Here is a 27,036-nt window from a genome sequence, read left to right as displayed (position 1 = left end):
TTCTGGAACCCCTATAATGTGAATGTTGTTGCGTTTAATGTTGTCCCAGAGGTCTCTTAGACTGTCTTCATTTCTTTTCATTCTTTTTTCTTTATTCTGTTCTGCAGCAGTGAATTCCACCATTCTGTCTTCCAGGTCGCTTATCCGTTCTTCTGCCTCAGTTATTCTGCTATTGATTCCTTCTAGTGTAGTTTTCATTTCAGTTATTGTATTGTTCGTCTCTGTTTGTTCTATAATTCTTCTAGGTCTTTGTTAAACATTCTTGCATCTTCTCGATCTTTGCCTCCTTTCTTTTCCAATGTCCTGGATCATCTTCACTATCATTATTCTGAATTCTTTTTCTGGAAGGTTGCTTATCTCCACTTCATTTAATTGTTTTTCTGGGGTTTTATCTTGTTCCTTCATCTGGTACATAGCCCTCTGCCTTTTCATTTTGTCTGTCTTTCTGTGAATGTGGTTTTTGTTCCACAGGCTGCAGGATTGTAGTTCTTCTTGCTTCTGCTGTCTTCCCTCTGGTGGAAGAGGCTATCTAAGAGACTTGTGCAAGTTTCCTGATGGGAGGGACTGGTCCAGAGTGCTTTTTAAGATCATAAACAAAGCAAGGAGATCCTCTCTCACCACTCCTACTAAACATCATATTGGAAGCTCCCCCCAGTGCCATAGGCAAGAAAAAGAAATTAAAAGCTTACATATTTGAAAGAAAAAGGTAATCTATTGGCAGATGATTTTACCGAATTCAAGTTTCATGTGCCCGATAGATAGCGAGGCCAAACAAATGAAAATGTAGGAGTTTAGAGCAGGGAAAGGTTTATTGCAAGGCTGAGCCAGGAGAACAGGTGGCTCATGCCCCCCCAAACCCTGAACTCCCTGAGCGGTTTTATCGAAGCATTTTTAAAGTCCAAGTGAGGGAGGGGCCTTTTTGCAAGGTTGAGGCCTGGAGAAAACTGTTCGCACATATGAAATATGGACAAGGTTTGAAATTGACTTGGGGGCATGATTTTCCCCACTGTTCATGGGAGGCCTGCATTTGCAGTCCTTGGGTGTGTCCGTAGCACCTTGTTTTAATAAATAGGGAGACAATGATATTTCAAGGCACTTTAAAGTCTGGCAGCTGATATGCTACGCCAAAACCAGGGTATGGCAGTTTCTTTTTTGCTGAAGACATCTGAGCTATTCAGTGAAAGGACATTGTTGCAGTCCACAATCAATGACGCCCAATTTCCAATGTAATACCCCCTAGTGTATTTTCTCTAATGTTCATTTGTTTCTTCTTACTTTTAGAAGTACTAATGTTCTTCCTAGGTAAACATGGAAGAACTGAAAAATAGGAAGCAGAAAAATTTCCATAATATTACCACCCAAGGCAACCACTGACAACATTTTGTTGTTCTTATTCCTTCTCCACGTTTCAAAGTTTCTGAAATTGGGATGCAAGTTATAATCAATTGTACATTTCATTTGGTATTCCTTTTTACTGAGAGTTGTTATTAAATCAATTCTCAGACTTTATGTTCACCTGCCTAAAATATTCATTTGAAAGTTCTTTTAAGCAATTTGGCTTTGAATTCCGAAGTACGTGATACGAATTCATATTGATTCTTTACTACGTTTTCAGTGGCAGAAAATCAAATGATGTCTTCCAAGTTTTACTTCTCTGGAGAATATTTAAAACCACATTCGTGCAGCTTTTTTGTGAATATGTTGCCTTTGGCTAAGTAATTTATTATGATGTAAATTATTTTTGTTGAATTATTTTGGGGGGGGGGTCAGTGGCTGGAAAACCTATTTAATATCATCAATTATTTAAAGACATATTTATTTTTATCTTCCACAGGAGAGAGGGTAATTGATGCCTACCCAGATAATGGAGCGTGAAGGTAGATTTAGGACCCACCAGCAAGTAGGACGTGGGTGTCTCAGTTCATGAGTCTGGGCTCTCCATAACTCATTAATCCAGCTTTTTACTGGCAAACATTCTAGAAGTGAAACGAAGCGGTATTCTCCGTCTCCCTATTTGCAAAACCAGCGGTTATTTCCATTCACGACCCACTTTTCAGCTCTGCTACCTGTGCAGGCTCACAGTTTGTGCCGGCAGGTGGCGCTGTGTACAAAACAAAGTGACCATTGGGGTGGTTCTCTCTGGAAATGGAACTCCACCCCTGAGAAATTTCTGGCTTTGCTAGTTTATTTTTTACCTCACATTTCATGTCAGCATTACTTGACATATTTCTTATATGAATTCTTGCCTCTTGATAAATCAGAACTAGCTGTGATAATATTTGTGTGATGTCTCGTGTACAGAGCAGTTGATGTGCTTGGGTTACTGGCTCACAGGCTGACCCGGTTGGTTTGCACAGATCAGTGGTTCCTACAAGGATGCAAAAACTCACTATCTCTGGACACTCTGTCCCCCGGGCAGGATATCATAGGATATACTGTAACAGAATGTTCCGCTGTCAGATCCTGGCACACCCACGTCTCCTTACCAAAGCTTAGCATTTGTTAGCATGCCAGGGCGAAGAGCTAAAGTACAGCAGGGAAATGGATTAAGTTGCATTCAGGAACTGGGTTTCTAGCTCTCGTTCGGTCACCAGGTGACTTTGGGCAAGTCCTTTGACTCTGGACCTTAGTATCTTCATCTGTAAGGTGAGGCAGTTGGCCTGCTTGATTTGTTGTGTCTTAACAAAAAATTACCATGTTACTGGATTCCATCATATTTGAGTTTTATTTAAAGTCTTTATGAACTCAGTAAGTTTTCCATGGAATTCCAAGTAAAACAAAAATCACCAAATAAAGCACTGATACACAAAATAGTCACTCTACCCATGTGCCGTAAGTGGAAAATACAGCTGATTTGATCTTTTGCGCTGTTTAGCTAGCTTTGGAGGCCTGTCCTATGTAACTGCTCCAATTAATGCAGAGTGGGAACGTTCTTGGATTGTTTGGCTCACTTGCTGCTCTCCGAGTGCATCAAGAAGGAGGCGTGAGATGTGTACAGTCTGGGTGTGGGACGTTTATGTCTGGGTCGCAGTCACGTCTTCCTTTACTTTTCTTTAATGTCACCCCAATAGGGAACGAGTGTCAGAAAGTGATAATATTTCCCCCAAGCTGTGCAAACACAACGTGGCTTTAAAGACTTTAAAGGTCTATATCTCTCTACTTTTTCATGCAGGATATGGAGCATATAATCTATAAAAGTGCAGTTGGGCTGTCAGACGCTCCAGAGCAGCTCATTAGGACTGTGTAGAGAACTGGCCAGCATCTCCCCTCTCCCCTCCCTCCTCCTTCGCTCCCACTCTCCTTGCCTCTCTGTTTCTTCCCTTCTTAGCCTTTCCCTGACTGCATTTGTGCATGTTCACAGGACTGTGTCTGCTTCCTTCCCTCTTCATCAGCCCCTCCCCACCCTCCCCCAGCTGTCTTCTTCCTGAGCGCCTCACTTTCTCGACCCCGCCTCCAATGCTCCTGCAGGTCCCCAGCTCACCCTGCGGTGTTTTTTTTTTGTTTTTTTTGTGTTTGTTTTTTTTTTAACATCTTTACTGGAGTATAATTGCTTTACAATGGTGTGTTAGTTTCTGCTTTATAACAAAGTGAATCAGCTATACATACACATATATCCCCATATCTCCTCCCTCTTGCGTCTCCCTCCCACCCTCCCTATCCCACCCCTCTAGGTGGTCACAAAGCACCGAGCTGATGTCCCTGTGCTATGCAGCTGCTTCCCACTAGCTATCTATTTTACGTTTGGTAGTGTATATATGTCCATGCCACTCTCTCACTTTGTCACAGCTTACTTACCCTTCCCCCTCCCCATACCCTCAAGTCCATTCTCTAGTAGGTCTGTGTCTTTATTCCCGTCTTGCCCCTAGGTTCTTCATGACCTTTTTTTTTTTTTTCTTGGATTCCATATATATGTGTTAGCATACAGTATTTGTTTTTCTCTTTCTGACTTACTTCACTCTGTATGACAGACTCTAGGTCCATCCACCTCACTACAGATAACTCAATTTCGTTTCTTTTTATGGCTGAGTAATATTCCATTGTATATATATGCCATATCTTCTTTATCCATTCATCTGTCGATGGACACTTAGGTTGCTTCCATGTCCTGGCTATTGTAAATAGAGCTGCAGTGAACATTGTGGTACGTGACTCTTTTTGAATTATGGTTTGACATGGTTTGACCAAGGTTGCAATCATTATAGAGGAGTGATACCCAGCACCCAATGAAGGGCCTGCAGAGATTAGACTCTGAAAATGTATAAATAAATGAAAGATCAAGGCCAGGAAGAGATGGGAGGTAGCCCCTCTGTAAGGAAAAGGAAACGTATTTTGGTCCCTCTGTTCACGGAGAGAGGCCTGGGTGAAGCAGCCGCACCAGGCCCATCTCTGTTTGCTGTGGGTATGTTCTGAGTTCGTCACCTCTGACTTTACTCTGCGCCCCTTAGCACGAAGCCGCACGTAGGAAAGATTTTAAGAGCCAGGCGAGGAGTACTTTTTTCTCTCTGAGGAAATTTAACTTTTTCCTTTCCCTTTGGCTGCAACTCAGGGTCAAACGCCTGCCCCTGATGCTGCTGTGAGCGGCTCTGGCCCATGCATGTAGCTTTATTGCGCTGTCTAAGCGAGCGAACAGTGATCAATTTTGACAGTTTGAAATGATTTCATTGCTCCCTTAGATCAGTTCCTTGTTGGCGAGTGAAACAGATACCTAACAAGTGTAATAAGTTGATGGAAAGAAAACACACTAACATTTGTTGGCTCCCTACTGTGTGCCAGTACAGCACTTGGTCTGTGCCTTTTCATCTAACGCTCACAGCCGTCCTGGGAAGCAAGGGTTTGCTGTTGTTCTGATTTTTTTGTCTGGGGAAAGGCTAAGTGCCAGGCCCAGGAGGCAGTAACACAGAGGAAGGATGGCATCTCTGCCCGTGGTCCCAGCCTCCCTCTTCTGTTCCTCTCCTGACGGATGCTCTGCACCAGCCACACGGGCTCCCACACCGTCCCTTAACCTCCCAGGCACGCACCCATCCAGGCCTTTGCCTCCCCTTCTCCTGCGCCTGGAACGCCCTTGCGCAGCCGTCCATGTGGCTGACCCCTCATTGCCCTCAGGGCTTTGCTGAAACGTCACCTTGTATTGAAGTGTTCCGTGGCCACTTAGAGAAAAATCTCCACCTGCCCCCCCCCACTTCCTGCCTGTCTAGCTTGCTTAGTTTTCTCTCCTTAACCTTTATCACTAACACAATATCTGTTTTGCTGATGTATTTTATTTGTTGTTGTTTCCCGTGCCCAGAAGAGTGCCCTGCACGTAGTTGTTGCACAGTAACGTTTGTGGAGTGAATGAGTGAGCACGTGAACGAGTGCTTTCTCCACTATTCTGTCTCCTCACCTGCCGCTAGGGGGCACTCCCCACTGCAGATGGCTTTGGTTTCATTCCTGCCGAGTGCTGGTGTCCCCTGCTGTCCTGAGAGCAGAACGTTCCTATGAAAACTTTGGTTAAGCTGAAATGGTGTGAAGTGAAGAAGCAGTTACCTTAGGACAAGTCTTGCTAACAGATGCACAAAATAAATAGAGATAAACCATAGACGGTTCAAAGCCATGGCAGCTTGATGCTGAGATGTGGAGCACGTTTCCCAGGAAGCAGCTCAGAGGTGCCCCTTTCCCTGCCTGGAGGGCGCACTGCCTCCATCATGGCTGCGTGCCAAGCCTGAATGCCGTTCTTGTGTTTCACCTTTTCCTGTGAAAGTAAAACTCCTCTTTGAATGTCTTGCAGTTAGCAAACACAGGTACGAAGGTACGTCTTTCTTAAAAGTGAGGTGGCATAAAGTGAACTTGTGAAAAGTGAGGGATACCCATCACTTTACGTTAGAAAAATAATTCTTTGTTTCTATTCTCGCTCTAAGAAGTGCCAGGCACTCCTTCGGTGGCCCGAGAAGCATGGATGGCTGGTGGGACTGGCGCCCGACCACGATGCTGGAAGGCCTGTACCAGGGAGGCCTCTCCACAGCCAGCATGCCGGGTGCTCAGGTGGGCGTCCATCTGCCCTTCACAGGGGTGGTGTCACAGTGGGGTGAAATAGCCACAGACACCTGACTCGTAACACGGCGCAGGTTCTTGAATGATCTGTAGGTCGTAGGGCCCGCGGCTGTCCCCAGAGTATCCTATTCTTTTCTCTGCCCCTCACACCTCTGCCCCCTCCTCTCACACCCCCTTTAGCCACACCAGCTTCTCCAGACCCCTTGTTTGCCGGGCCAGAGCTGGACGCAGGGGCATGGCTGGTCCCTAGGAGCTCGTAGGCCCATGGGGATGGAAGGCTGGTTCAGTAAGCAAAGCGCTGTGACACGGAGGCACAGGGACACCTCTGGAGCGAGAAGGAGCAAAAGCTAAGATGGGACCATCCGGAAACCGCCAGGCAAGGCTTGTCCTGCCCTTCTGAAGCAAGGTTACCAGTGAATGTGCATTTTGAGTCATAACCGTATTCTTTGCTTACTTCTTATTTTCCACCTTAAAAAAAAAATTAAATTCTTCGTCCTGAATTCCTCAAACACTGTGTTGCTAATTCTGCATTTGTTGTATTCTGTGCAGTTACAGGGATGACACTGGAGAAACTTTAGAAAAAGATAAAAATAGATCATTCTGATTTGCTACAAGGCCTGGGGAGGTAGCTGCTGTCTTTCTTAGAATGCTGGCTAAACCTTTAGAATGTTTTCAAGAAGAAAGCTTCCCAGGGCCAGAACAAGGTGGTTATTACTGTGCAATGACAGAGTCACTTCCCCGGGGCCATGCGGTTAGGCCTTGACAGAAGTAGAAGGCAAACTCAGCCCTGCAGTCTCCAAGTGCATGAGAAAGCACAAGCCAAAACTTCCTTCCAGATTGCTAGAAGGTCTGGAGGTTATAGAACCTAAAGGACACTTGTTCTGTGCTAAGCAGGGCGTCTATACGGCCTCATCTGGTCCTTGAGCACCTCTATGAAGTAGGGCTAACCTGCTGCCTCGTGCAGATGAGGAACAGAGGCTCAAGCCACCCATGTTGCAGTCAGAGACTGCAGTCGGCCAGCCTGGCCTGTCCCACCAGTCGCACTGTCCCTGCCACCACCTCCCTGGTATTGTGCTAACACCGGTGGTGACAGATTGTCTGAGACTGACAGGGAGCTCTGTGGCAGCTACAGTAATGCCTGCCTCTGAGTAGTACTAATAACAACAACAACAACAACAAAGAAATGATTTAATTGTTAGTAAGTACGGATTGGTAAAAGGTAGCTTCTTTCCAATGATGGAGTCCATTGCCAAAAAAGAAAAATGAATATTCTAGAATCCTTGTGGTGACAGATGGGGTATTTCTCCCCGAGTTGTACCTATGGGAAATGGAAGCCCCCCTCTCTGAAAGATTCCCTCTGCCTGGGGGTCCCGGGCAAGGAGAGAGGGACAATGAACTGCTGAAGGGGTCGGAAGACGCAGAAGGGCCATCTGTCCAGCTCTGTGAGCCCAGGAGTTGCATCCGGCCTCTGGGTGTGGAGCCTGGGACGGGGTGCTGCTAGGGTCCCTATGACTTGCACCACTTTGCAGGCCTGCTGCACGTGCAGCCCTGACCGGCCCCAGGGCCAGTGGTTGGATTGACCACAGCACCAAGGCTGTGTCCATGCACTTTACCCTCTACAGCCCTCCAACCCAGCTCTTCTCAAGCGTGTCCCTGAGCACTGAGATGCTCCCCACTGGGGGTCTCACCCTCTCCTCCCTGCTGGAGTCAGTCACCATCCTCTGCAGGGACTCAGCCCCACTGTACCACCTCCTGCTTCCAGAGGCGAGTTCACTGGGCCCTTGGCCCACTCATGGAACACAGGAGCTTCACCCAGGGCTGGGCACCCTCCTCCATCCAGGCCTCGTGCCTTATCCGCAGCTGGATCTTCGCTCAGGCTGCCATAATGAAATACCGTACTCTGGGGGACTTAAACTGCAAACACTGATCTTCCACAGCTCTGGAGGCTGGAAGTCTGAGATGCAGGTGATGGCATGGTCGGGTGCTGGTGAGCGCTCCCTTCCCGGCTTGCAGATAGCCGCCTTACTGTGTCCTCACGTGGTGGCGAGGGGGATCTCTGGTGTGTCTGGTGTCTCTTCCTCTTCGTATAAGAACCCTAATTCCATCGTTGGGACCTCACCCTTATGAACTCATTTAACCTTAGTTACTTCCTGAGAGGGCCCATCTCCAAAAACAGCCACACTGAGGGTTAGGGCTTCAACATATGAGCTGGGTTGGGTAGGGGGGGTGAAGGAGCATACGCCTTTAACGCAGTGGGTCTTGGTAAGATGGAATGTATTCCTGTAGTTTCCTTGAGCAATGGAAAGTACCAGAAATCATTCTGAACTTTTCCTCAGGAACTTTGCTGCCTTTGGCCTATATTTCACTTTTGTGCTATGAAGGTCTCAGACCAGCTGACACTCCAGGTCAAGCATGCTTTGCCTCGGGAGTGAAGCGAGGAAATGCTGTGAGGTTTTAGACTCTAGAGACAGTTGAATGACACAGTCCATGTTGGGGTTGTGAATGGAGCCTCAGGGCTGTGCCTGTGTGTGAGCACAAAGGGAAGGGAAGGACGGGAGAACGGGCTGCTCCCAGGTGCTGCACTCACCTCGGGTACCACAAACTGTCCTCAAGGTAAGTAATATTCTAGCACAAAGTAAAAAATCAAAATTCATGCCAAAAAATTCGTGATGGACAAAACATCACAATTTTAAACAAAGACAGGGTCAGTGCTACTGGTTTTTCCTTCTGTCCCAGACTCCAGTGTGGCTTGGCACACAGCGGTGCTCTCCAGTACCTCACATTCACCACCCACAATGAACTTTTCTCTGATGACATTTGCAGCTTCTGATAGTGGGCCCACGGGGCACAGTGCATATGACTCCAAAAGAAGACGGAAAAGAATGTGTAAGGCTCCTCCTGGTGGGCTTCCCTGGTGGCACAGTGCTTAAGAATCCGCCTGCCAATGCAGGGGACGCGGGTTCGAGCCCTGGTCCGGGAAGATCCTACATGCCGCAGAGCAACTAAGCCCGTGCGCCACAACTACTGAGCCCACGTGCCACAACTACTGAGCCCACGTGCCACAACTACTGAGCCCAAGTGCCACTACTACTGAGCCCACGTGCCACTACTACTGAGCCCACGTGCCACAACTACTGAAGCCCACGCGCCTAGAGCCCGTGCTCTGCAACAAGAGAAGCCACCGCAATGAGAAGCCCGCGCACCGCAACGAAGAGTAGCCCCGGCTCACCACAACTAGAGAAAGCCCGCGTGCAGCAACGAAGACCCAGCTCAGCCAAAAATTAATTAATTAATTAATTTAAAAAAACCACACGTCTGTAAAAAAAAAAAAAAGGCCCCCCAAAAGTTCATGACCTAATCTGAGTTGGGGCACGTGACCATCCGAGAGCCACAAGGAACTTTGTGATGGGCTGGGGGCGTGGAGGCAGGAAGGTGGGGTGTGAGATTAGTGCTCACCGTGTGGCTGTGGTTCACAGCGTGCTTTCCACACATGCTGCCTCACGTCAGTCTTCTGTGAAGCAGTGATTGCCATTCTTCTTCCAGTCACGGGGCCGTAGTGCCTGATATGCAGTTGGCACTCACTGCATGCTTACTCTTTCTTTGCTTTGAAATGAATGTTAGTATGTGCCAGCACTACTCCCCAGAGGGAGGGAAGGAGGAATCCCCCAAAAGAGGACCTTTTTAGCTTAAAAGTGTCAACTCAGAGGGTCCACAGGAGCTGAGCATCCTCTTCTTCCTCTTGTTCTTCTGCATGAATGAAGGCATGAGTAAGTGAAGGCATGAGTAAGTGAAGGCATGGACGAATGAAGGCATGGACGAATGAAGGCATGGACGAATGGGTAGCTCGTCAATGGCGAGAGAACCATAAACAGACTTGAAGGAAACTCCTTATACAGGAGCTTTTAAAGGGTTTTTACTTGTCCAAGGAAACTGACAATATATATTTCATATTTCGTAGATTTCACAGATACATGAAAACATTCTTTTGAGCATCTTGAGGAAGCACTGGGAGGGGCTGGCATGGAGGTTAGGAGAACTGATAGGCGGGAGAGTGATATTCACACTCCAGGGTTTCGAGGAGTGCAGGGCCCACGTCGAACTCATTTGAGTCCATCACCCCGGGCACCGGGCACCGGGTGGGGTTTCCGTGCTGGATGCATTCAAACCGCCCCAAGGGCCTGTGGAGTTTAGACCTTAAGGAACAATTTACCAGTAGTTTTGTTTATCTGGTTTGTTTGTGTTGCCTCCCTCAGCTGGTCTTCCTGGTGCTCAACCTGACTCACCTCTGTTTCCACTTCTATGGCATGATCGGGATTTTGCTCTCCAGGTCGTGCAGGTATCACAGCGAGCCCTTCCTTCCTCGGGACCCCATCTGGTAGCCCTCTCTCTTCAACCTCGCAGCTCGCTATAGTTGGGGTGGGCCTCACCTGCTATGTGGCCTCCGGCCACCTCGTTACTCTTGCTGAGGAGGTGACTGACTGATTCCACAAAGAGTTATGTCAAGGGTTTATGGACCTCAGTCACAGGGTGTCATGGAATCAGATATGGCAGGTGTTCAAGGCAACCAAACAGGGGCCACGCACTGTGATGCTGTTCAAGGGAGGACCTTGGCTCCGCCTGCGCTACAGCCTTCCCTTCTGACTCCACTTCTGTGGGTGCCTGCCCTGAGGGTTGTTAAACTGAGCCCCCATAGAAACAGCCACAGGGACTTCAGCTGGGACGTAAGCTAGAGCTGCCTCCCAGGTGCTGGAAGAATGAGGTGTCCTCACAACAAAAACGAGTGGTTTTCTACTGCTGGAGTAGGACACACAGACAGAGAGCAATATATATGAGTGTGTGGATGGGGAAATGCGTAGGCTCTGAAGTCAGCTGACCCGGCCCCTCCTAGTCCACGTGCCTTTGGGGAAGTTACTTAACCTTCTCCGAGCCTTCATAAGACGGGACCATGATACATCAGGTTCTGTTCGGGTCTGAGCGTGTGTGTATGTATATATACACAGACACACACACAAGTCCTTGGCACGTGGTGCATGTTCCATAAATGATAATTGTAATAATGACAGTAATTAAGAAGTCTTTATGGCATCCCTCAGGTCAGTTAGAGGCAGGTAAGGGGCCCTTTTCACTGTGCATGCAGGGAACTCTGCTGACGAGCTGTCCAGTGAGGTAGCCACTAGCCACAGGAGGCTCTTGATACTGGAAGTGTGGTTACTCCAAGTGCAGATGTGTCAAAAGTGTAAGATACTCACTGGATGTCAGACACTTAGTATGAAAGTTAAGAGTGTAAAATATTCATAACTTTTACACTTGAACATATGTTGAAGTGACAATGTTTTAGATATAATAAAGAACATATATTATAAAATAAATTTCACCTGTTTATCTTTACTTTTTAAAACGTGGCAACTGGAAAACTTTCTCTTCCACCTGTAGCATGAATGGTATTTCTCTTGGTTAGTCTGGCTAGAGCCTGTCCCGCCGTTTTCCCCAGGCTGAGCCATGCTGTTCACTCTGCGGGGAGCCAGGGTGTGCCAGCAGAGACAGCTTGTCTGGGTTCAGTTGTCAGAGGCCATTGTTGACCTTGCACTAATTAATGAGGAAACAAAACACACAGAAAACCTTGATCCTTTGCCCATGTAAATTTTAAAACATCCAACTTTCATTAAAAAAATTTTTTTGGGGCTTCCCTGTTGGCGCAGTGGTTGAGACTCTGCCTGCCAATGCAGGGGACACGGGTTCGAGCCCTGGTCTGGGAAGATCCCACATGCCGCGGAGCAACTAGGCCTGTGAGCCACAATTACTGAGCCTGCGCGTCTGGAGCCTGTGCTCCACAACAAGAGAGGCTGCGACAGTGAGAGGCCCGCGCACTGTGATGAAGAGTGGCCCCCACTTGCCGCAACTGGAGAAAGCCCTCGCACAGAAACGAAGACCCAACACAGCCATAAATAAATAAATAAATTAATTAATTAAAAAAAATTTTTTTAACATCTTTTTTGGAGTATAATTGCTTTACAGTGGTGTGTTACTTTCTGCTGTATAACAAAGTGAATCAGCTATACATATACATATATCCGCATATCTCCGCCCTCTTGCGTCTCCCTCCCACCCTCCCTATCCTACCCCTCTCGGTGGTCACAAAGCACTGAGCTGATCTCCCTGTGCTATGAGGCTGCTTCCCACTAGCTATCTATTTTGCATTTGGTAGTGTATATATGTCCATGCCCCTCTCTCACTTCGTCCCAGCTTACCCTTCCCCCTCCCCGTGTCCTTAAGTCCATTCTCTACATGTGCATCTTTATTCCTGTCCTGCCCCTAGGTTCATCAGAACCTTTTTTTTTTTTAGATTCCATATATATGTGTTAACATATAGTATTTGTTTTTCTCTTTCTGACTTACTTCACTCTGTATGACAGACTCTAGGTCCATCCACCTCACTACAAATAACTCAATTTCGTTTCTTTTTATGGCTGAGTAATATTCCACTGTATATATGTGCCACATCTTCTTTATCCATTCATCTGCCGATGGACACCTTGGTGAGAATAGATGAGATTGTACGCCCAAAAGTGCTTTCCCAATGAACTCACGTGTAGAAAGGTGAGAGGCCTTCATAGAAGCCCCTGGTGGGATGGACACGGGTGCTGGGAATGGATGTGGAGGTGGGAGGCTGGGTGGGGACCCCGCCTGTTATTTCTCCAGCAAGGCAGGTTCTGTTGGATCATCCCATTTATCTGAGCCACAGACTCCATGGGTATAATTTAATTAGGAGTGCTTCTGGTTTTTATGAGGATTAAGTTAAAAAAAGGTGCATGGAAAGAGTTGTTAACCTGTAACCTATTCTGTGCATACAAAGGGACGGGAGGGAGTCAACAGGCACTGAGTATTTTCCACGTCCCCCTCAGTGAATTAAGAGAATGAAAGGACAGCCACAGAATGGGAAAAATATTCGCAAATCACATATCCAGTAAAGGGAATATGCCAAAAATATAAAAATTGCTATAATTCTTTATATGCATGTCTTCCTCTTTGGACTGTGAATCATATCCTATTATGTTTGTTTCACCATTCAGATCCTGAATATAGTAGGATCTGTTGGTGGCTCACAGACCTGGAGCCACACAGATCCACACTGGGGCTAGATGCACAGTGAAAAAGGAAGGTGAATTCAGCGCTCCAGTGAAAAGTGCATTCTAGTGGTGGATTCCCAGAGATCCAGAGAGATGGTCTGCATCTCAGAGCAGTCATCGTCACGTGGCTGAGTGGCAGTGACAGTGCTCCTTGGCAAAGATGAGAACCGGAGGAGCCTCCTACTCAGGCTCATCCACAGCCCCTGCCCAGCCCTAATGAACAGTCGCTGGGGCAGGGCTCCCCTCACGCAAAGATGAAGTCCGTTATGTAGAAGTGAACAGTCACAGTCAACACCAGTCACTATTGGATCTGTGCAAACATACCACAGGGAAAAGCAGTAATTAAAAATGACCCAAAGAGAAGGAGATGAAGATCAGACCTTTGAAAACGGTTGCCACAGGCAGGTCAAACTGTAACTAAGATGTTCTCCACACACAAATGAATTCATGAAAAAGTGAGCTCTTTGAAATAAGACTGCAAAGCCTGGATGAAAGAGCTAAAAAATGAAATAAAAGGACAAAGAATAAATTAACAGTGGTGAGGAAAGAAATGGAGAAGAAAAGGAAAAGAAAAAAAAGGGATAAAAAGATACCAGAAATACAGATGAAGCGAGAGAGAGGGAGAGAGAGGGAGAGATTCACAGAAAAGAGAGTGAAGAATATACATGACAGGCTTGAGACTAATCAGCAAAATTAGATTTTTTGAAAGTGTTAAAATTGATTTTAGGGAAAATATTACACATGGAAGCCAGACAAAGAAGAATATGCATAAGACAAAGAAAAAGAAAGGATATGTATAGTTAGTATCTCCCTCTACCCCCCAAAAAAAGCCCATCAAATTTAAACAGAAAAAAATATTTAAAGGTATAATTTAAGAAAACATTCCTGAAATAGAGATATAAATCTATATGTTTTAAAAGGCATTGTATCCAAGGGAAGAAATGGATTCAAATCTATTAAAAACAGAACAAATCCATGTTGTACTGGACCCAGTAGCCTTCGATGACTTCCCAGGAGCTGTGGTCGCACGGGATGGGGAAGGACAGGCTCAGCACATGGTTCCAGGGCTTGTGATTCTCAGGATGCCACACACCCTCACTCTCCTGGATCCTGAGGTCCTCCACCAGCTTGTCCTCCATGATGCCGGCCCTGCGGTGGAAGAAGCCCTCCACCATCTTGAAGAAGTTGGGGTCATCTTCATGGTCAGCCACCACCTCACTGTAGTGTCTCCAGGAAGGTACTGGGCTACCCGCAGACCCGGCTGCTGAGCCCAGGGCAGCGGGCCAGGCGCTGGACAGCAGCAGCACTTCACCCAGGCAGTGTAACTGTTCTCTGGACTGAATCCTGAATTTGTCTTGTTGGTCAAAGGATTAAGTTCTGCAGGAACTAAGGACCCACCCAGGTGGAGGATGGAATGATGTTGACACTCCTTCTTTGATCAACTAAAGCTTGGACTCTGTTGACATTTGCCCCAATTCTATGCTGATTCTCCTCTGCTCAAGCCCCTTCATGAATATGCATGTACCTTAGCTTAAAACTTCACCACTTTTGGGCTTCCCTGGTGGCGCAGTGGTTGAGAATCTGCCTGCCAATGCAGGGGACACGGGTTCGAGCCCTGGTCTGGGAGGATCCCACATGCCACGGAGCAGCTAGGCCCGTGAGCCACAACTACTGAGCCTGCGCGTCTGGAGCCTGTGCTCCACAACAAGAGAGGCCGTGATAGTGAGAGGCCCGCGCACCGTGATGAAGAGTGGCCCTCGCTTGCCACAACTAGAGAAAGCCCTCGCACAGAAACAAAGACCCAACACAGCCAAAAATAAATAAATAAATAAATTTATTAAAAAACAAACAAAAAAAACTTCACCACTTTTGCTGTTGGAGAGACACTGCTTTGGGAAAGATCCCTGGTGTTCTCCTTACCTGCTGCAAGTAATAATAAATCCTTCCTTCTCCCAGAAAAAAAGACAAACAAAAAACAAAGAAACAAACAAAAAATCCTAATAAAGTTACTGGACTTAAAAATAAAGTTACTGGTATCTACTGACATCCAGATACCTTCCCTTCCCCCAAAACTCAAGTTACTTCCAAGTGATTAAAATTTATTTAAATTATTTAGAAGTGTTTTTATTAATTATTATTTAAATCATTAAAAACTGTTTAAATGTGCAATCAGTAGAAAATTGGGCAAATCATAGGAGAAACATAATTTTTGTAGAATGGGAAATCTAATGACCAAATGTGTAAAAGAAATTAAAAGAAAAAAATATACATAAAGAAAAAAGATAGGGTACCACTTAATACTTTGTAAGATAATGAAAAATAATTTTTTAATTTAGAAGAAGGGTGACTATTATGCATTTATCTTCATACTATAAGGTTAATATTATTTCTGGATTATAGGATTAAAACAAAAGACAATGTGTATGCTGATAAATGGTGTTTAGAGGAAAATCTATGGTTATGTTATGGAGTAACAACTAATGAAAGTAAACTAGGTATGTACTCAACTAAAATAGGCAGGAAAAATATACAGATGCACATGAACACACACTCAACCTGAGCAAAGCAGAGGGAAGGCTGTGTAAAACTGAAAGCATATTTTTGTGTGTGGTGTTAAAGAGGGTTCTAATTTCATTTCTTTACATGTAGCTGTCCAGTTTTCCCAGCACCATTTATTGAAGATACTGTCTTTCCTCCATTGTATAGTCTTGCCTCCTTTGTCATAGATTAATTGACCATAGGTGCGTGGGTTCATCTCTGGCCTTTCTATCCTGTTCCATTGATCTATATGTCTGTTTTTTGTGCCAATACCATACCAGTTTTGATGACTGTAGCTTTGTAGTATAGTTTGAAGTCAGGGAGCCTGATTCCTCCAGCTCCGTTTTTCTTTCTCAAGATTGCTTTGGTTATTCAGAGTCTTTTGTGTCTCACACAAATTTTAAGCTTTTTTTGTTCTAGTTCTGTGAAAAATGCCATTGGTAATTTGATAGGAATTGCATTGAATCTGTAGATTGCCTTGGGTAGTATACTCATGTTGACAACATTGATTCTGCCTATCCAAGAACATGGTATATCCTTCCATCTGTTTGTGTCGTCTTTGATTTCTTTCATCAGCATCTTATAGTTTTCAGAGTACAGGTCTTTTGCCTCCTTAGATAGGATTATTCCTAGGTATTTTATTCTTTGTGATGTGATGGTAAATGGGATTATTTCCTTAATTTCTCTTTTTGATATTTCATTGTCAGTGTATAGGAATGCAACAGATTTTTGTGTATTAATTTTGTATCCTGCCATGTTACTGAATTCATTGATGAGCTCTAGTAGTTTTCTGCTAGCATTTTTAGGATTTTCTGTATGTGGTATCATGTCATCTGCAAACAGTGACGGTTTTACTTCTTCTTTTCCAATTTGGATTCCTTTTATTTCTTTTTTCTTCTCTGATTTCCATGGCTACGACTTCCAAAACTGTGTTGAATAAAAGTGGTGAGAGTGGACATCCTTGTCTTTTTCCTGATCTTAGAGGAAATTCTTTCAGCTTTTCACCATTGGCTATGATGTTAGCTGGAGGTTTGTCAAATATGGCCTTTATTATGTTGAGGTAGATTCCCTCTATGCCCACTTTCTGGAGAGTTTTTATCATAAATGTGTGTTGAATTTTGTCAAAAGCTTTTTCTGCATCTATTGAGATGATCATATGGTTTTTATTCTTCAATTTGTTGATGTGGTGTATCACACTGATTGATTTGCGGATGTTGAAAAATCCTTGCATCCTGGGATAAATCCCACTTGATCACAGTGTATGATCCTTTTTATGTGTTGTTGGATTCTAATTGCTAGTATTTTGTTGAGGATTTTTGCGTCTGTGTTCATCATATTGGCCTGTAATTTTCTTTTTTTGTGGTATCTTTGTCTGATTTTGGTATCAGGGTGATGGCAGCCTCATAGAATGAGTTTGGGAGTATTCCTTCCCCTGCAAATTTTTGGAATAGTTTCAGAAAAATAGGTGTTAACTCTTCTCTAAATGTTTGATAGAATTCACCTGTGAAGCCATCTGGTCCTGGACTTTTGTTTGTTGCGAGTTTTTTAATCACACTTTCAATTTCAGTACTTGTGACTGGCCTGTTCATATTTTCTGTTTCTTCCTGCTTCAGTCTTGGGAGATTATGCCTTTGTAAGAATTTGTCCATTTCTTCCACATTGTCCACTTTATTGGCATGCAGTTGCTATCTCCCAGAGTAACGGAAATAAAAACAAAAATAAACAAATGGAACCTAATTAAACTCAAAAGCTTTTGCACAGCAAAGGAAACCATAAACAAAATGAACAGACAACCTATGAAAGGGGAGAAAATATTTGCAAACAATGCAAGAGACAAGGGATTAATTTCCAAAGTTACAAACAGCTCATACAGCTCAATATCAGAAAAACCCAAACAACCCAATCAAAAAATGGGCAGAAGACCTAAATAGACATTCCTCCAAAGGAGACATACAGATGGCCAAGAGGCACATGAAAAAAGATGTTCAACATCACTAATTATTAGAGAAATGCAAACCAAAACTACAATGAGGTATTACCTCATAACTGTCAGAAGGGCCATTATCAAAAAATCTACAAACAATAAATGCTGGAGAGGGTGTGGAGAAAAGGGAACCCTCCTACACTGTTGCCGGGAATGTAAATTGGTGTAGCCACTATGGAGAACAGTATGGAGGTTCCTTAAAAAACTAAAAGTAGAGCTACCATGTAGAGCTAGCAATCCCACTCCTGGGCATATATCTGGAGAAAAACTTGGTTTGAAAGCATACATGCACCCCAGTGTTCATTGCAGCACTATTTACAATAGCCAGGACATGGAAGCAACCTAAATGTGCATCGACAGATGACTGGATAAGGACGATGTGGTACATATATACAATGGAATACTACTCAGCCATTAAAAAGAATGAAATAATGCCATTTACAGCAACATGGATGGACATGGAGATTATCATACTAAGTGAAGTAAGTCAGACAGAGAAAGACAAATATCATATGATATTGCTTATATGGTGAATCTAAAAAAATGATACAAATGAACTTATTTACAAAACAGAAACAGACTCACAGACTTAGAGAATGAACTCATGGTTACTGGGGAGAAGGGTGGGGGAGAGGGATAGATTGGGAGTTTGGGATTGACAGGTACACACTGCTATATTTAAAATAGATAAACAACAGGGGCTTACTGTATATCACAGGGAACTCTGCTCAATATTCTGTAATAACCTAAATGGGAAAATAATTTGAAAAAGAATAGATACATGTGTATGTATAACTGAGTCACTTTGCTGTTCACCTGAAACTAACACAGGATTAAATCAACCCTACTCCAATATAAGATAAAAATTTTTTTTAACTGAAAGCATAATTTAATTATATCAACAGCAAAAATGAATTAATCCGAGATGATTCTTTTAACAATTAAGTAGATAAATTATTAGCTAATATGTATATCAATATGATGGAACAGTGAGTATAGTAATATACAAAATAAAAATGAGAAAGGGAAAAACCTTTAAGGAAATTAAATGAATTATGAGACATTTGGAAAGAGAGAACAACCATCAAGACCCCTTATGCACCAAACTGATTTTAGTGACAGAAATCTTAAACAGCATTCGGGGTTCTATCCCTCCAGAGGCACCTCCACCCAGACGGTTTCACAGGTGAAATATACCAGATTATTAAGAAACATAGAAGTTAAAAATGCTCTGTAAACTGTTCCAGAACAGAGAGACAGAAAAAGCTTCCACATGTGTTTTTATGAGATAAAGCAATATATTATCAAAAATGGACAAAAGTATCTGAAATTTAGAAAGACAAAACAAAACAATCACAAGAGAGTCTTACTGATTTTGATACCAGAAAATCTAAATAAGACATTGGCAGATAGAATCTAGCATCAGAAAAGAGTAATATGTCGTGATCGTATGAGTTTTAAACCAGGAACAGAAATGTTTTAATATCAGAAAATATATTAATAACCTTCACCAAAAAATGGAGGAAACTGTCATTTGATTTTCTCCATGACAGTATTTGATAAAATTTAATATCCATTCCTAACTTTTAAACCATACTCTTAATAAAAAAGGAATTGATATAATTCTTAAAAATAAGAATATATCTCAAGTTAAAAGCCAGTGCTATGTCTTAAGGTGCAATATCCAAAACATTCCCACTGAGTTAAGGACAAGGAGAGATTGTCAGTTCAAAAGTCCCATAATAGTGTTGATACTTTTAAGGGACTCATTCCTTAAAAGGAATTCATGATCTGATTCCTGTAAGCACACTTACCTTGTTTATAGACTTAATAACTCTTACAGCCAGAGGGAACTTCAATTAAAATGTACAAACTGGTTGGTAGTCTTTTGTGCACACAGCACAGACTGTTGTGAATCCTACTATAATCATAACCTATAGTCATTTAGACTAATTTTCTGAAGCTTAGAAAATAGCTTCACTCAAATGATGATGGTTTGCAATGGCTGTGTCTTTGCCTTTTGGACATACTGTTCTTGATTAGGATGAGGGAGATTTTCAGCAGCAATGTAATCGCTAATCTTCATTTTGTACCATGAAAAAAGACAATTCTTTCTGGACCTACCGTCGCATGAGACACTTATTGAAGTATATTCACAAAAGCCAGTGCTGTCAGGGCCGGGCCTCTCTCACCGGGCTCCCAGGTGTGTCTATGCCTGGCAAACTCAAGTTTCTGCAGTGAGAGTTTAGCTGGCCTTGAGTGGGGTAGAACCGGGAACGTACTTGGCATTGGAACAGGCCGAACAGGCTGGACTTCACAGAACAGACCCTCTTTTGTGTGGTGTGATCTGAGGAAACAATCTGTTTGAATTTCCTAACTTGAGGGCATTTATTTTTTCATCTTAACCATTAATCATTAAGATTTGTATCTTTATAAACTAGAAGGACTGGATGCCTGGAGCTATCACTAACCACCTACAAATCACATTGTTCTTTGTATTGTCTAAGTGACTCATAGCAGTGAAATGCGGTGGGGCTGCCGTCAGAATCCACTGGTCTCCTCCTCACTGGCCTGGCTCCCTGCATGGGCCCCCGGCTCTCTCTTCAGCTGTGACAATCTGGCCTGGAAAGAAAGCTCCGCACCAGTCTGCACTTCTTACTGAGCAGAAGTACTTTGTCCCCCGGGCAACTCCTTCCCAAATTCTTGATGCCCAGGTCCCAAAACTGCTCTGCAGTCTCTCGGGGACTCACTGCTTTGTAGGAACTGGCCAGGCCACTGAGAATGCCGGTGTGAGTTAGAGATGCCAGAAGGCTCTTTCCCCACATATTTTCCTCTTATGACTCAACTGCATGATTGAGTAAGGCAGGAACATCCAGAAGATCGAGAACATTCTGACCTCAAGTTACACAGTCTGCCTGAGTGGTTTTTGGTCCTTTTTTATTTTTTTCACTTTGAGATACTGATTTTATTTACTTCTTAGGTATATATACGGAAATAGGATTGCTGGATCATATAATAGTTCTATTTTGCATTTTTTGAGGAACCCACATACTGTTTTCCATAATGACTGTACAAATTTATATTCCCACCAACAGTGTTCCAGGGTTCCCTTTTCTCCACATACTCACCAACACCTGTTATTTCTTGTCTTTTTGATAATAGCCATCCTAACAGGTGTGAATTGAAATCTCGTTGTGGTTTTTTTTTTTTTTTTAATCTTTATTGAGTAATTTCTTAGCACCCACCTGCTGGGGGGAAGTTGGGAAGTTTTGTCCAGCTGTGGAAGATCTGCGTTCACTTTCCACACACGGGATCCTTGTGACAGCTGATGTGGGTTTACAGAGAGGGCTGGCTCATCCAATGTCCGCAGCTCCTGGCTTCAGAAAGGTCTGTGTTGTGAGCCCTGAGGGCCGGTGATATTCACAATAAAGGAAGCCATCAAGAGGGTGGGTTTCCTTTCCGTCTCTTCGCTTAACTTCTCCAGCTTGGGGTATATCTTGAAGAAGATTTTAGAAGACTTGACTTTTTAAATGCAATCAGACAGCCTAGGTCACAGAAACCTGACTGTCAAGGAAATTTGCTGTGCTCCCCTCATATCCAGGAGTTTTTATAATTATAGCTGGGTTCTATCTACCCAACTTACTGAATCTGCAGTGACTCCCGGTGTTTTCTAACTGATGATGCAAGATATCTGAATACCCTAAACTTGAATCTTGGAGGAGAAAACAGGCTCATAAAGGTTTGTTCAAAGAGATATCAACTTAACCTGAACATGCGGAAAGGATGGATTGCCTGAAGAGGCAGGCAGGTCTGATGGTCAAGCACCTGCTGAGTGAGATTCGGTTTTAACCACTGGCTGGGTGGACCTTGGCAAGTGATTGACCTCTTCACATCTTAATGCCCACCTCTGTGAAAGGAGGATACTAGTACAGACTCTCCCAAGGGCCCCTGAGAGAAGTAAATGTCAGCACCTGCATACAGCAAGTGCTCTCTGTGGGCTTAATATATGATTATTCAAACTGAGTTTCAAGATTTATTCACTCTCCAAGTATTTTGTGCCAGGCACAATCCCAGGGGCTGGGGGCCCATTGACTTGAAAGTATGTCCACCAAGAAGACATAATATTTCTGGAAGTTGGAAAATATTGATCTCAGGATCATGGGCATAGTTGTGGGCAACTCTTGTGCCCAATTGGATCTGCAGGATGATGAGTTTCTTCATGGGAAACTGAGTGGGGCCATTAATGATGAAAACACTGAGGTTGCCTAGGAAGAAGGTACCCCATAATTCCTAAGATTTGTTCAATATGTAAGGACCAGATTATTCTTGCATTCGACTAAAAATGATCAGGTGGGCCTGATCCTGGTCTGCCCTTGCTAGCTGAGTTCTGTCTCATTCACTTTCTCTCCACCACAGTGCTTTCTACAGGGCTTGGTACTCAGTAAATATGTAGTAAATACGCAGTAAATTGAGTACTGAGCAAGAAGAAAACACTGGAACATGCATATGGATAGGAAGAAGGCAAATAATAAAGTAAAAAGAGCAGAATGTTAACAGGTGATTCTGAGTGAAAGGTATATGAGTGCTCATTGAAATCATTTGAAATTATTTCCAGTGAAAAACTTTTAAAAAGGACCTATTACTGTAGCTTTGTAGTATAGTCTGAAGTCCGGGAATCTGATTCCTCCAGCTCCGTTTTTCTTTCTCAAGATTTCTTTGGCTATTCATGTTCTTTTGTGTTTCCATAGAACTACCATACAACCCAGCAATCCCACTACTGGGCATATACCCTGAGAAAACCATAATTCAAAAAGAGTCATGTACCACAATGTTCATTGCAGCTCTATTTACAATAGCCAGGACATGGAAGCAACCTAAGTGTCCATCGACAGATGAATGGATAAAGAAGATGTGGCACATATATACAATGGAATATTACTCAGCCATAAAAAGAAATGAAATTGAGTTATTTGTAGTGAGGTGGATGGACCTAGAGTCTGTCATACAGAGTGAAGTAAATCAGAAAGAGAAAAACAAATACCGTATGCTAACACATGTATATGGAATCTAAAAAAAAAAAAAGTGGTTCTGAAGAACCTAGGGACAGGACAGGAGTAAAAATGCAGGCGTAGAGAATGGACTTGAGGACACAGGGAGGGGACGAAGCTGGGAAGAAGTGAGAGAGTGGCATGGACTTATATATGCTACCACATAGATAGTAAAATAGATAGCTAGTGGGAAGCAGCCGCTTAGCACAGGGAGATCAGCTCGGTGCTTTGTGACCACCTAGAGGGGTGGGATAGGGAGGGTGGGAGGGAGATACAAGAGGGAGGAGATTTGGGGATATATGTATACGTATAGCTGATTCACTTTGTTATAAAGCAGAAACTAACACACCATTGTAAAGCAATTATACTCCAATAAAGATGTTAAAAAATAAATAAAAAGGACCTATTATATTATTCAAGTAGATGACAAAATGGTAGAATCACAGTTGTGGGATATGATTAGTTTTAATGGTTCTTGTTGTTTTTCTGAGCTATTCTATACAGCAAAGTATATCTTGGAATTTTTCCCGTGTTGGATGTCACAAGAAATGCTAATTAAACTTAATAGAATTATTTGTATATGATTTATAAATATTTAATAAATTAGAATTGGCAGTAACCAGACAGAAATGTTGAAACAGACAGCCTCTGAGATAAATTTTCTCTGCTTTCATGGATTATATTATGTCTGCCTGTGATAACTTCACAAGAAGGAACATTTTTGTAGCTGCTGATTCATTTCTTCCTGGCAGACAGAGCTCCAACAAAGTTGAAATATTACTGTTAATCTCTTTTTATTTAGATGTGTGCTAGAATAGCATTTGAGGCACCATGGATATAAACCAGCACTTCTGTGTTACTACGAAGATATAATTTGTTTATTTGAACCAAATTATCTTGTAATGGGGGCCAAAAAAGTTGAATTCTCAAAGACTAAACTGCACTCTCAGCTGGCTTCTTTTTGAAGAAGTTTCTGTTTAGCTTGGAGTCTTACAAACTACAATTATTTCCCCAAATAAAATACTGTATTAGTTTGCTAGGGCTATTGCAACAAACAGAAATGTGCTGTCTCCCCATTCTGGAGTTCCCGAGTACGAGACGGTGGTGTGCAGGGCTGGGCTCCTCTGAGGCTCCCGGGAAAGGTCAGTTCCAGGCCTCTCTCCTTACGTCTCTCAGCTCCTTGGCTTGTGGCAGCATAACTCCAATTTTTACATGACGTCCTTGTGTGCGTGGCTTTGTGTCCAAATTTCCCTTTTTTTTGTAAGTGCACAGTTGTATTGGGTTAGGGCTCACCCTCATGACCTCATCTTTTTTTTTTTAATATAAATTTATTTATTGATTTATTTTTGACTGCATTGGGTCTTTGTTGCTGCGTGCGGGCTTCTCATTGCGGTCTTGTTGTGGAGCATGGGCTCTAGGCACGCGGGCTTCAGTAGTTGTGGCTCGCTGGCTTCAGTAGTTGTGGCTTGCTGGCTTCAGTAGTTGTGGCACACGGGCTTAGTAGCTCCGCTGCATGTGGGATCTTCCTGGACCAGGGATTGAACCCATGTCCCCTGCATTGGCAGGCAGATTCTTAACCACTGCGCCACCAGGGAAGCCCCTCATGACCTCATCTTAATTTGATCATGTACAGGTACTGGGATTAGCACTTCAGCGTCTTTGGGGAGAGATACAATTCGACCCACAACAAATACATTTAAACTACTGTAGATAACTGAAGATAAGGACTATATAGTTTTTAATTAACTCCAACTTTCTGAGAAATTTAATTCCACAAATCTGATAAAAGTAAAATACTCAAATAATTTCACAAACTTTATCTTTTACTCTATGTAGAGCTTCATTTAGGGAGGCTTTGTTGGCCTCATAAGTACCTGTTGATTATCCTAAGAATTATAAAACAAGTAGATCATCTGAGTTCTTTAACTCTGAAAAGGATCAGTTAAAAACCAAAAATGAATTATTTCTTGCTATTTTAAACAGGAGCATAATTGGAGCTCCCCTAAAACCATGTGGGGGACTGTGTACTCCTAAGAGATAGAACATAATGATGCAGGAGCCTCTGAGGTCGGAGTGCCTCATCACCTCCCCCTCGGGTGAGCAACTTGCTCCCGAGGGATAAGATCGTGTTAGAATCCCATAGGGACACCCCGAATCCATGTCACCAGGACCACGCTTCCATAGCCATTTCCATAGCAGCTTGAAGTAAGTACCTATCTTGGGTAAATTCTAAAGCAGCAGTTCACACATGGGTGCTGCCGGTTGTAGGTGTGTCCTGAGTAACTCATCAGGAATCGTGAAGTTGACGGGCTTGACAATTCAACAGTTTTAAGTGGGACCAAGGGGAGGGGAAGACCAGATGCAAGAGGTTCCCTGTGAGAACCCACACTCCCTTACTGGCATCCCACTAGATCTTCCTTGCGTGGAAGAGAAAGAGTCCAAATCACAACTAGCACCTATGGGTTTGCTACACCCAGGAAGGTCACCACTCACTGCATAGTGTGGAGATTTATTTGATCAGATCCTCAGAATTCAAGTCAATGTAGAATAAGTTATGAAAATCTTTGGGACTGGGGGAACCCTATTCCAGGGCTGACCCTCTTCTCTTGGATGTCTCTCCCTATTAAGTTTCTACATAGTGGAATTGGTTAAATAGCACTAAAATACTAGCTCTTGGCCTCGAAAAACTAAAGACCTAAGAATGGTTGGCAGTTGGCCTGAGTTGAATCATTTTCCAGAGATTTGTGCTTGCCACGGCCTCCTTCTTGGAGTCTATACTTTTGTAAGTTACTGCATTTCTTTACCATCTCCCTGGTCATGTTGTCAGGAAAGCAGCAAGGAAACTTGAGAGTCAAAGTTCAGGAATGTGAGCTGACCTTTGAAAGACCTTAGTAACAGCCAGTGCCCTGCAGAGGGTGAGCGTTTTTCTTCAAATGCTGTGGGTGACAAAATTTATAATTCTCATAGATAGCTGGTTTCTTGTGCAGAGGGAAGTTACGTGAGGCCTGTGGAGAAGGCAGCTATGCTATGTGGTGGCAGTGATCAGGACAGTGTGGTAGTGGCAGAGGGACAGACACAGAGAATCCAGAAATAGGCCCATCGCAAATAGGGCAAACTAATTTTTAACAAAGGTGCAAAAGTAATTCAATGGAGGAAGAATAGCCTTTTCAACAACGATGCTGGCACAATTGGACATCCAGAAGCAAAAGAAAAAAAGAACTTCAGGACTTCCCTGGTGGCACAGTGGTTAAGAATCCACCTGCCAATGCAGGGGACACGGGTTCAAGCCCTGGTCCGGGAAGATCCCACGTGCCGTGGAGCAACTAACTAAGCCCGTGCGCCACGACTACTGAGCCTGCGCTCTAGAGCCTGTGAGCCATAACTACTGAGCCCACGTGCCACAGCTACTGAGGCCCACGCACCTAGAGCCTGTGCTCCGCAACAAGAGAAGCCACCGCAGTGAGAAGCTCGCGCACCGCAACGAAGAGTAGCCCCCGCTCGCTGCAATTAGAGAAAGCCCGCGCGCAGCAACGAAGACCCAACGCAGCCATAAATAAATAAATAAATAAATAAATAATAAATTAAAAAAAAAACCTTCAACCTACACTTCACACCATCTATAAAAATTAACTGAAAATGGATCATGGAAAAGTATAAAATGATAACATTTTTGCAAAAAAGAAAAAGCAAAGGAGAAAATTAGCATGATCCATAAAAGAAAAAAATTGATAAATTGAATCTCATCAAAATTTAAAACTTTTGTGCTGCAAATGACCCTGTTAAGAGGATGAAAGTACGATCTATAGACTAGAAGGAATTACTTGCAAACCACATATTCAACAAAGGACTAGTTTTTCACGTATATAAAGGACTCTTGGAATTCAACAATAAAGATACAAATAATCCAGTTAGAAAATGGACCTCAAAATGAATAGACATTTCACTGAAGGGAATGTGCAGATAACAAATAAACACGTGAAAGGATGTGAACATCACTAGCAATCTAGGGAAATGCAAGGTAAGACCGCAATGATATATCACTACATACCTATGGGAATAGCAAAACTACAAAATAGTGTCACCAAATGCCAGCAAGAATGCAGACTAGATCAGTCATCCATCGCTGGTGAGAATGTAAAACGGTACAGCCACTCTCTGGGAAGTGGTTTGGCGATTTCTTATAAAGTGAAACATGAAAATGTATGACCCACAAATGATACCTTTGATCACTTATCCCAGAGAAATGGAAACATATTCATACAAAAACCTGTGCATGAATGTTCCTAGCAGCTTTATCTGTAATACTCCTAAA

General features: G+C 43.4%; 1 protein-coding gene across 12 annotated transcripts in view; it reads left to right on the top strand.

The window, feature by feature from the left end:
- MRPS24 (mitochondrial ribosomal protein S24) overlaps positions 1–27,036 on the top strand; it is a 175,397-nt gene that overhangs the window by 28,826 nt on the left and 119,535 nt on the right. Inside the window, exons 4-5 of one of the 12 annotated variants that reach the window (XM_036863580.1) lie at positions 5,895–6,018; positions 6,208–6,494. The exons of the other annotated variants lie outside the window; for them this stretch is intronic. Of the exons in view, the coding sequence (XP_036719475.1) occupies positions 5,895–6,018; positions 6,208–6,277 (194 nt within the window). The 3' untranslated portion in view covers positions 6,278–6,494. Of the gene's footprint in view, positions 1–5,894; positions 6,019–6,207; positions 6,495–27,036 lie in introns of those variants that run through there. 12 annotated transcript variants of the gene reach the window in all.

The sequence above is a fragment of the Balaenoptera musculus genome, chromosome 9 (genome assembly GCF_009873245.2).
Source record: "Balaenoptera musculus isolate JJ_BM4_2016_0621 chromosome 9, mBalMus1.pri.v3, whole genome shotgun sequence".
NCBI classification, from domain to species: Eukaryota; Metazoa; Chordata; class Mammalia; order Artiodactyla; family Balaenopteridae; genus Balaenoptera; species Balaenoptera musculus.
Note: the sequence above shows the minus strand (reverse complement) of the source record. Positions and strands in the feature narration are given on the sequence as shown.